Below are 12,497 nucleotides of genomic sequence, written 5' to 3' on the forward strand. Positions count from 1 at the left end.
ATAGTCACGTCAACATTAGGTTTTCACTAAAAGACATCTTATCAGGCAGGAGCTGGGATGATTTACTTGGCTACTTTTATTTTACACACAGCTACTTAAGAAAAAGCCCCGTATCCCCATTGGAGGAGGTCACCCAAAGCCACTGCTTACTTTGGCAACTCACTCTCCAACTTTAAATCTTATGGCATGCCCTGCTTATGAATCCTAGTTGGTCCTAAAATGATCAGACATCCAATATGGCCACCACATCAGCCATCTTGTAAATCTTGTTAGTACACCTACTGAATGGAAAGTCATATTAACATAGGGCTTTTACCAGAAGATATCTTCTGATCTCTAGTTTGTCCTAAGTAAAAAAACCTTTGGCTGCTACTCCTCCTCTTGGATGGATGGTTTTATTGAAAAGGGGTTTTACCAAGACTTCTGATGATATATAGTTGCCCCTAAATGAAAATGGTGCCATTCTGACATAAAATGTGGCCTCTAAGGCAGCGATATTGATAAAGCTAATCTTTACTGAATATGTAAAGCGTTACACGCATTACAAGACTCCAGTATTGCCTGGCTTGAAAAACTCCTTGGAGGAATCCTGGTTACACATGGAATGACTCAAAACTAGCTATTACATGTGCATTGTTTCCTGAAGTTGTCTGGTTACACTGCCATATTTTCCAAGGTTGATTGAAAACAGTTTCTGGGCATTCTTCATTTTAAGCAGCTAACATTAGTGCATTGAAGAAAGAGTGTACACCACACTACAGTGGTTTGCTTTGTGGCCTATTTTCTTGGGTTTATACACCATTGTTAAAAAAGTACTGACTCACGCCACATAAAAAAGGATACATTGTGAGAGTAATCATAAACATAGCTTGAAATAGAAAACTTTTCATACAGTTAATTATGGAAAGTTTGAATATTTGTGATTCCTATTGGCTGATATTTTCTATTTACAGCTGTTGTTCAGGGAGACACTGTGGCAGAGATCTATGCAAAAGCAAAGGAAGTAATTCGTGACCAGTCTGGCCCCATGATCTGGGTTCCTGCCAAGGAAAAGTTGTAGTGTACGAGTCTACATGCTCAGTCAGCCATGGATAGGTGGAGTTGTTTAGAGAGCTGTGTGAAAGCTTTCATTAATTATCATGTGATAGTCATGTGATAACCATGTGACATAGACAAAAATAAAAGTTTCAGAACATTATATCATTGACGGATACTTGGAAGAAACTAGCTGTTGACTGTACAAGAAACATTCACATTTCCTACATCATTTTAAATTTATTGGAAAATTTCAATCCATATATTGCAATTTCATGTCAATCATTGGGTGTTTATATTGTAAATTTCTTGTAATGTTAAGCTTGAAAGCTGAGATTGTTTTAAGTGTCATTTCTTCACAAGTTACATGTAAAATTCTCTAATCCACTCGTACATATTTCATAGCCTTATCTATACATTATACTTGTTTTCGAGTACACCTGTTGTGTTGAGTAGAATTTGTTTTTATCCAGAAATATCAGTATCATATGATTGTACATTTCCAATATCATTCATACTGTCATTTGGCAGTATTTTACGTTAAAATGAACCTTAATAAATGTAAAATGTTGAGCAAGTTATTTTTCCTTCTCTGTATCAGTGCAAATAGCAAAGTTAATTGAAGGTGCCCAAAGATCAGAACATAAACAAGAATGTAAGTAACAAAATGTTGCTGACATGTAAATGTATTTTACCTGTAAATCTTGAATTAAGTGATGATTTAAGTTTTAGAAACATTGTGTAAAAATTTTGACATGTGTATATCAAGATTTTCATATTTCATGTCATCCCTTGAGCCATTCTGTATGGGATGACTCCTTGTTGCCTAGCTGTCCGTGAATGTTAAAAAGATTTTCACTGTTGGGGGAATTATTATCAAACCTAAATTGAGAACCATAATTAAATCAGATCCGAACTTAAACAATATATCCAGGAAGAAGTACATTTTAACAATTTTTAAAATAAGTAAATATATTTTCAGCAACAAGCCAACAGATTTGTGTCCAGATTTTGCATATAGAGTATTCTCTAGTGTCAGAAGGCTGAGAAGAGGTTTGAAAAGAAAAGCAATTATTTAATATTTCCATCACACTAGTTGAAGACATAAACATGAATGTCAATTTCATTTAAATATGATAAAATATCGGACATGCTGAGTAAATAGGAACTCAGTAATCTGACCTTTTCAAGGGACACAAGAATATTTTGGCTAAACAGGAGTTTGGATAATCATATCTATATTGGTATATATTAGGCAGGTTTCAGTACTTTGTACTTGTTCAGATGAATGGTATGTACATAGTTAAAATAGAATAGCATGAATTATGGCTGTATGGTGTCACTATAGCCTTTATTGTGCTAACATGCTGTTAAATGCAAATGCATGCCATTTATCAAAAACCTTAATGGAAAATTCAGATGTGCTAAAACCTGTCTATTAGAGACAATCAAGGAACCACATTAATGGGCACTTGTCCTTCGTATAGCGGTATAAAGTGAAATTTAACAAGCGGGATCCATATACATTATCCTTTCTGAACAACTATTTTATATAAAGTGTCCACTAAGGTAAGTTTAATTGTAATTAAGGTTGCACTGAACGTGATTAAAGGGATAGCTTGCACTCACATTCAGACTTGACTTTTGCATATTGCCATTCAGAGACATATATGAAATGAATATAGTTTGCACATGGTGACAATACACTATCCAGCATAATACTGCATATTAGGAAACCACATCACCACAACAGAGACTTCTTTGTTTACTTGACAGCTTTTATTTTAACAAGACAGGTATCTATCATTTCAAAGAAATATTTTGAATTTAATTAATCATTTTAAGTGATTACCAGTAATTATTTTTTATCTTGTCCTTTATTTGTAGCTTTTGGTCTGTATATTATCTTAGTAGGTTGATAGGCAGCTTTTTAAAATCTTCCTTTCACATTTTTTCTTTCAGCTACATTGTAATATGGATGACACAAAATGGTTTATAGGGAAGGTATTTTGTATTTGTTGAATTTTTATCAATGACTTGTAAACAATATGAGTTACAAACTTTTTTTTAAAGCCTGACAGTTAACAGGCAGTTAGGTTACAATGAAATCATTTACTAGATCTACCCTATGAAAAGTTTGAATACTTTAATTTACTGACTTTTTCTTGATTGAAGATTTTTATTGTTGTTTATTAAAAAATATATTTATTAGGGGTATATGATTAATTGAATTAATTGCAGTTAGATTTCTTTGTAATTGTAACAGGAAGAGTTGAAGTGTTGATGCTTTTTTTACTTGTTATATTTTTAACTACATTGCCATAGAACAAAAGATCATAATTTCCATCACTCCAGCTTAAAATATATCTGTTTCAGAAAAAAGCATTTGAAAATTCAGATTTTGAACAATCCACAAAATTTATTTTGCATATTGTCATTGTATACATGTATTTTTGATTTCCCCATTCATCACCACAAAGTTTATATTAGTGTTACACTTATGATGACATCACACTTGTATTACCATCTGTACTTTTGTACAAGTCGAATCCAAGTGCAAAGAACACAGACCCTGATCTGCCTTCACATAATGCAACAGCCTATCAGGAGCCATGCAGTTTGCAGTTGGACTCATCTTGTCACAAGTTTATATAGTGATAGATTGTAATGAATTTTAAGTTAAAAATGTTAATTTATCTGTACATGTTGTGAAGTTCCGCTTTTGTTTTCAATTGTAATTAATCTAGTTCACTGATGATAATACTGTATCATTTGTACTGTACACAGTATGGTACAATGTCAATAGAAAAATCACAAATTGTTGGATTCATCAATTATTTTAATTTTTCATCTCACCTCATTGTAACTCATTATTTATTCCACTCTTTCAACTCAGAATGCTACATCAGTTAGTATAAAATCATAGGCTAGCTGGCAATAGATTGCCCATTTCCTGGGGCAAAATAATATAAAATCATAGGCTGGTTGGCAATAGTTTGCCCATTTCCTGGGGCAAAATAATATGAAACTTGTGCATGTTTGCTACAGTAAATTGACATGGTTGACAATACAGAGATTTGATGACTGAATATTTGATAAGTGTGGCTTCATAAATTCAGTACCACCCCACTGAATACAATGAACAGCACATACAGATGATGGCACATTATGTGATTGCACATTTGGGTTTTTCACTACTTATCATAGCATTATGTGACAGCAGATCTTGATCTACACTGTTTTCTCCACATCGTGCATAAAATGAGCAGTGCAGACAGACAACAGCACATTATGAGATTGCAGATTTTATTTACACTACTTGTCAGTGTATTTTATTACAGCAGATTGGGGTCTACCTACATGTTAACAATAGATCTGGCTCAACAAGACATGCCAGCACATTAAGTGATGGCATGCTTGGGTTTATATTTTATGCCAGCACACTGACAAAAGATCTGGGTCTACACTACATGCCAGCACATTAAGTGGCAGAAGATCTGGGTCTGTGCTACATGCCAGCACATTAAGTGACAGTAGATCTGGGTTTATAGTGCATGCCAGCACATTAAATGACAAAGATCTGGGTCTACACTACATGCCAGAACATTAAGTGGCAGCAGATCTGGGTCTATACTACATGCCAGTACATTAAATGACAGTAGATATGGGTCTGTACTACATGCCAGCACATTATTTGATAGTAGATTTGGGTCTTCACTACATGCCAGCACGTCATGTTACAGTAGATATGGGTCTATATTACATACCAGCACATAGATATGGGTCTATCCTACAGGCCAGCACATTATGTGATAGTAGATATGGGTCTACACTACATGCCAGCACATTATGTGATAGTAGATATGGGTTTTCACTATATGCCAGCACATTATGTGATGGTAGATATGGGTCTACACTACATGCCAGCACATTATGTTACAGTAGATATGGGTCTACACTACATGCCAGCACATTATGTGATGGTAGATATGGGTCTACACTACATGCCAGCACATTATGTGATGGTAGATATGGGTCTGCACTACATGCCAGCACATTATGTGATAGTAGATCTGGGTCTACACTACATACCACTGCAGATCCGAGAAAAATTATACAAGAGCACATTATGTTTTAGCAGTGAGGTAAGAATTTGTAATAAGAATGTTTTCACATACAGTATTACTTGCAGATACGCATGACTTGGACCAGAACTGTTTAATGACTACTACAACTGGGTGTGTAAACTAGGTCACTGGCCAACATTCATGGTGTACCACTGAATCATATTTCCATTACTGGTTTTTCTGGTTTCAATCACTATGAAATAGGACTTTCGCACACTCTGGAACCTTCACGAAAGCAGTTTTGCTGTTTTGATCTGGAGTTCAATTCTGGTCATGATTACCAACCGACTCAACAGTTGATTCTAATATGCCAGCTTATATACACCAGCTGATTAGGGTCTATGTTACATCATTAGTAATAGTGAAGACCCAATCTGCTTGTGCATTATACTGTGGTAGACTAGGCCTAGGATGTGCAGTATATACAATAAATATCGTAACAGTCATGAACAAGTAAGTAGAGGCTCCAGGTGGCTGAGTGGTCTAAAGCACTTGCCTTTACCAATCACTACCATTTCAACTTGGTCAGCTTGGGTTTGAAAATTAGGCTTGGCCAAAGTGAGTGCCTGAGAAATCTTGCCAGTTTCCTGGTTTCTAACTCCCAGTTTGACTGGCCACAATGTGTAGCCTATCATGTGGAACTCGAAGAACAGCAGCAATAAATAAGTGGTATCGTCAAAAAAAAAACTGTGTTGGCAACTAATGGAATGCATGACTAATACAAGCAAATTAAAGTGTCAGATTGCATACTGACATAATGCTTAATTTACAACAAAGGGCAGTTGGGTTTTTAATAGCACTTGTCACTTTTTGGGGCACTTTCTTACCAAGGAAATGGGAGCCAAGTGCCTTTCACACCGAGGCAGCCAACTTGGGCTGGCCTGAACATAGATTGATTTAGGTTCATTGAAAGTAAATCTTTCTGATCATGTACAATGTACTCTAAACTTTGAACAGCATAGGCACTGATCCACCTTCTCATTTTCATGATGTGGTCTCAGGACGAGCATTTTTTTTCTTTTAAATGAATATATTTGCTAGGACACAATCTGATGTGTATGCAGTTACCATTGCATGCAATCCTGTTACGTTTTTCAGGTTGAGTGAATGCAATATTGAATATAGTACTTGTAATTTAATAATAGTAATTAGTATTATATAATTATATTATATAAATAATTATTAGTAATCAATTTGCTATCACTGATTATGAATAAGTGATTTCTTTCTGTCGAGTCACCACCATGCCTGCGTTGAGAGAAACAAATGGGCTTAAATTGTTGATTTCTGAACAAGTCGTTAGTAAATTTATCAGTTAACTGGTGGTCTATTGACGTGGAGCTGCTAAAAAATAAAACAACAGGAACCAGGTGAAATACCAGCGAATGATTAGTTCATATGACTTAGCATGGAGATTTATGTGGAACAGCCTTGTGTTGTCAGCACTTACTACATTTTTAGCAGCTTCTCCCAAACTGTTACATTAACTTAACTTTACAAAGTGAATATTTTGTGCTTTGCTATGCTTTGGTAGCAACTATTTAACTTCCATAGCAGTTGAAAATAAAACCTATTTGTAATGTGTCAGTATGTTCAGCAACACTGGTGTGTTTGGTGGCAACCATGCAGCTTCTATAGCAATAAGGGGGGAAAACATTTGACATTTCCAAAACTACTGGCCCAGATTTTTATCAAACTTTGTAGGACTGTTCAGTATGACACAATCTATACATTTGTTTGGGTGGAGGATCTAAGCATTCGCCTGGTTTTGTTGGCAAAAAGGTAGAAAATAAATTTTAGATGCCACATGAGCACTGATTAGAATTTACAACTAGAAAACCTGCCAGTGCTATTAGATTAGTTTGACAAATCAGGTACCTGGCCTGTATTTGTTACTGCTGGTGTGGAGGCATATGTTGGGACTACTGTGTTCTCAGATGTCAAGTTTTCAAGGATGCAGAAAAAAGAATTACAAAAAGAACAACTGTAATCGAAGTGATCTGGATTTTCAAGCTTTTAAATTCTAGTGTTTTCTGTTTAAAGGAGACTGCCAGTTTGTCTAGCTCTGTGAGTAAATTCCTTTTCACATTTTGTCTGTAGTATTAGCAGTTTTGAAAAAGTTAACACACAAGCCTGCCAGGTGTTCATGGAATTGCCTATAAAAGAATGAGCCAAAGACATGTTAAGTGTGTTCAGTAGATTTATCATTGATTTATCTTGAAATCCATCATGGATCAGAAGCAAGATGGTACACTCTTTCAAAAAATGAATGAATGAGGAAGAATTTCACTTGATCCAAGCAATTTTTCCTATTTTGCATATTTGGCTTTATTTGCCATGTATTGGTGATGGGAGTTAAATTCATGAAATTACACAAACTAATAGAAATGTTTTTTTTCCTGTTAAGTTAATAAATAAATTGTCTATGGACTGTAGAGATGGATTAGAATAAACCTTTATTGACAAATTTCATCTGCCTTTTGTTCTCTTTTCTTGGATTCTGTTTGGGGGACATACTTTATCCCATGAAGCAGATTTTCATTGTTTCTTCCCACTATATATCTAGCCTACTGTTTCTTGAAGGATGTTTAGGCACTTCTGTTTTACATTAAGGTTTTGTGATTATGTGAATTGCACTAAATTTGTAAGTGTACAATTTCAGAGTTGACTACCTTTTTGTGACTACATGTACTTCATTTCAAAGTGTTATTCAAAATCTTTTTAAAAATAAAGGGGAAAAAATCAAGCATCAACAAATGATCAAGGTCAGGACTGGCATCCATTGATGTGAGGTAACAGATTTAATCCTATGGTTGTATACACAAGTATATGGTATACATATCTTTTTACAGTACTAATGGTATTGACTATTGTATGGTAAGGCATGGACCTGGGGAAAGTTTCATCAAAATATATGATGGGGTTGTAAAGTACAGCCTGGGGAAACATACAGGCCATTGACTTCCATTACCCTTGTTGCTGTCTTGATCTGGAGGGCATGGCTATATACATGATACAAATCCGGGCAAAGGTATGTGACAGTGTCATGATCTATAATTGGTGAAAGTTTCATTAAAATACCATCAGTGGTCCTAAAGTTATACTCCAGATATTAAAATACCATCATTGGTCCTAAAGTTATTCTCCAGATTTTAAAATACCATCACTGGTCTTAAAGTTATACACCAGATATTAAAATACCATCATTTGTTCTATGTTATACTCCAGATATTAAAATACCATCAGTGGTCCTAAAGTTATACTCAGATATTAAAATACAATCATTGGTCCTAAAGTTATTCTCCAGATATTAAAATACCATCATTGCTTTTAAAGTTATACTCCAGATATTAAAATACCATCAGTGGTCCTAAAGTTATTCTCCAGATATTAAAATACCATCAGTGGTCCTAAAGTTATACTCCAGACAAGGATACAAGCCAATTACATTGTCCCTTGCTGTGAATTGAAATGGGGGTTGGGGTAAACTGTTAAGTGACACACTGTATATATAGGAGATATAATTATTAATTAAATTTAACTTTAGCAGTTAAAATTATGGATAAAGACTCCAGTTCACAATTACATTTTCCCATGCTGTGTCCATGACCTTGATAAAGGGTGTATGCATGTGGTACACAAGACACCATCTAGTCGTGATGTATACTTGGATAAAGCTTCATTAAAATATCGTTTAAATGGTTTCATAAGTTTTGTAAGGTTAAAAGTCATATATTTACATTTTTGCATGATGTGACCTTGGCCTTGCAATGGGGGTGAGACAATGGTTTTTGATACATAAAAATCTCTAACCATTAAAGAATTATGGGCCAGTCATGAAAACGCTAGCAGACAGAATCATAATACATGTACATGTACAACAGTCTTGACATAGGCATATGAAAATAATTCAGCTGTGAATGGTAACATGGCTTACTGTTTCCCATCTTTTCATGAAATGTTGGAGATTGTTTCTGTCCCCTGTCCATTCCTCTATCACATACTCATTTCCACTCAACAACTTGAAAACAATTAAAGATATAAACAGGGTATACTGATAACAATAGAAGGTGTGTTGCATGGGGGAGGGGGGCTGTCATTGAAATCAAGGCCACAGCTCAATCTTCAAAGTGTGTGGTCACTTTCTCTTATGTTCTATAACTTAAGTCCTGTTTGAGATAAAGAGATGAAATTATGTTTGTGTATCATCACAAGAATGGATATATGTATTTCAAGCTCTTCATCATAATTTCCTTTCTGAACTATATCTATTGAGCCATTTGAGATAAAAGGATAAAATTTGATATATGCATATAACACCAATAGAAGTAGCTCTGTGTACCACTTTTGGGAGACTTGCTGTTTTCAGGGTTACAGGTCAACTTGTTTTTAAAAGTTTTCCTTAGTTCACTTTTTTGAGGCAATTGAGATAACAGGTTAAACTTGGTATACATTATCTTATAAAGGCACCATAAAGCAGTACAAGATACATGTGTACATGGACTATATCTGTTAACTAGATAAACGTTATAAAGGCACCATAAAGCATTACAAGATACATGTGTACTTGGACTATATCTGTCAACTAGATAAACGTTATAAAGGCACCATAAAGCATTGCAAGATACATGTGTACATGGACTATATATGTCAACTAGATAAACCTTATAAAGGCACCATAAAGCATTACAAGATACATGTGTACTTGGACTATATATGTCAACTAGTTAAACCTTATAAAGGCACCATAAAGCATTACAAGATGTGTACTTGGACTATATCTGTCAACTAGTTAAACCTTATAAAGGCACCATAAAGCATTACAAGATACATGTGTACTTGGACTATATCTGTCAACTAGATAAACCTTATAAAGGCACCATAAAGCATTACAAGATACATGTGTACATGGACTATATATGTCAACTAGATAAACCTTATAAAGGCACCATAAAGCATTACAAGATACATGTGTACTTGGACTATATATGTCAACTAGATAAACCTTATAAAGGCACCATAAAGCATTACAAGATGTGTACTTGGACTATATCTGTCAACTAGATAAACCTTATAAAGGCACCATAAAGCATTACAAGATACATGTGTACTTGGACTATATATGTCAACTAGATAAACCTTATAAAGGCACCATAAAGCATTACAAGATACATGTGTACTTGGACTATATATGTCAACTAGATAAACCTTATAAAGGCACCATAAAGCATTACAAGATACATGTGTACTTGGACTACATCTGTCAACTAGATGAACCTTATAAAGGCACCATAAAGCATTACAAGATACATGTGTACATGGACTATATATGTCAACTAGATAAACCTTATAAAGGCACCATAAAGCATTACAAGATACATGTGTACTTGGACTATATCTGTCAACTAGATAAACCTTATAAAGGCACCATAAAGCATTACAAGATACATGTGTACTTGGACTATATCTGTCAACTAGATAAACCTTATAAAGGCACCATAAAGCATTACAAGATACATGTGTACTTGGACTATATCTGTCAACTAGATAAACCTTATAAAGGCACCATAAAGCATTACAAGATACATGTGTACTTGGACTATATATGTCAACTAGATAAACCTTATAAAGGCACCATAAAGCATTACAAGATGTGTACTTGGACTATATCTGTCAACTAGATAAACCATATAAAGGCACCATAAAGCATTACAAGATACATGTGTACTTGGACTATATATGTCAACTAGATAAACCTTATAAAGGCACCATAATGCATTACAAGATACATGTGTACTTGGACTATATCTGTCAACTAGATAAACCTTATAAAGGCACCATAAAGCATTACAAGATACATGTGTACTTGGACTATATATGTCAACTAGATAAACCTTATAAAGGCACCATAAAGCATTACAAGATGTGTACTTGGACTATATCTGTCAACTAGATAAACCTTATAAAGGCACCATAAAGCATTACAAGATACATGTGTACATGGACTATATATGTCAACTAGATAAACCTTATAAAGGCACCATAAAGCATTACAAGATACATGTGTACCTGGACTATATCTGTCAACTAGATAAACCTTATAAAGGCAGAATAAAGCATTACAAGATACATGTGTACTTGGACTATATCTGTCAACTAGATAAACCTTATAAAGGCACCATAAAGCATTACAAGATACATGTGTACTTGGACTATATCTGTCAACTAGATAAACCTTATAAAGGCACCATAAAGCATTACAAGATACATGTGTACTTGGACTATATCTGTCAACTAGATAAACCTTATAAAGGCACCATAAAGCATTACAAGATACATGTGTACTTGGACTATATCTGTCAACTAGATAAACCTTATAAAGGCACCATAAAGCATTACAAGATACATGTGTACTTGGACTATATCTGTCAACTAGATAAACCTTATAAAGGCACCATAAAGCATTACAAGATACATGTGTACTTGGACTATATCTGTCAACTAGTTAAACCTTTTAAAGGCACTATAAAGCATTACAAGATACATGTGTACTTGGACTATATCTGTCAACTAGTTAAACTATAGTTCTCTTATTTATTTCTTGAGGTTATTTTTTATTTTATGCTAGGCTATAACTTACAAGATTTTCCAAGTAATATAATTGTGTTAATTCATTGGAGTAATTAAGATAAATATTTCACTGCCACATTGATGACAAATAATCATGAAATTGGAAGTTATTCTTAGATGCTTATGTGGCAAAGTGGTAAAGATGACTGCTTCCTAATAACAATGCCTCGAGTTGAAACTCAAAGGGCACAATTTTTTTCTTTCTTAATGTGCTAGTTTACTTCAAATTGGGAAGAAAAGTTATTTAACTGTTCATATTTTCTGTGCAAATAATTGCAAAACACAGCAGAACATGAATGCACAAGATCCAATAAAATATCTGCTACTTCAATCTATTGTACAGTGCATCTTTCTAGCCAATATAATAGAAAAAAAATTTACTTACTCGTAGTGAATAATGGATATATTTCACCTTCATGCTGAAACACTTGTGCATTTTCATTCTAGTCTTTGCCACTGCCTTTTGAAAATACTGAATTTTTCACCCACTCCGTGAAATGCATGATATTCACTTGTTTTGAGCAAATATCCTCTTTATAACTATTTGCAATTCCATATATATCCTCTTTACAACTATTTGCAATTCCATATATATCCTCTTTATAACTATTTGCAATTCCATATATATCCTCTTTATAACTATTTGCAATTCCATATATATCCTCTTTATAACTATTTGCAATTCCATTTGTATTTTACAGGATT

General features: G+C 34.2%; 1 protein-coding gene across 5 annotated transcripts in view; it reads left to right on the forward strand.

Moving 5' to 3' along the window:
• The window catches only part of LOC149799849 (disks large homolog 1-like), a 286,339-nt gene extending 278,707 nt beyond the window's left edge, over window positions 1-7,632 (forward strand). For all 5 annotated transcript variants that reach the window (XM_089959274.1, XM_089959275.1, XM_089959276.1 and 2 more), the window contains one exon: window positions 954-7,632. In XM_089959274.1, the coding sequence (XP_089815400.1) occupies window positions 954-1,060 (107 nt within the window). In that variant the 3' untranslated portion in view covers window positions 1,061-7,632. The remainder of the gene's footprint in view (window positions 1-953) is intronic.
• The last annotated feature ends 4,865 nt before the right edge of the window (window positions 7,633-12,497 follow it).

Source organism: Sinohyriopsis cumingii, chromosome 5, assembly GCF_028554795.1.
Source record: "Sinohyriopsis cumingii isolate HCF-2022 chromosome 5, ASM2855479v2, whole genome shotgun sequence".
Taxonomy (NCBI): domain Eukaryota; kingdom Metazoa; phylum Mollusca; class Bivalvia; order Unionida; family Unionidae; genus Sinohyriopsis; species Sinohyriopsis cumingii.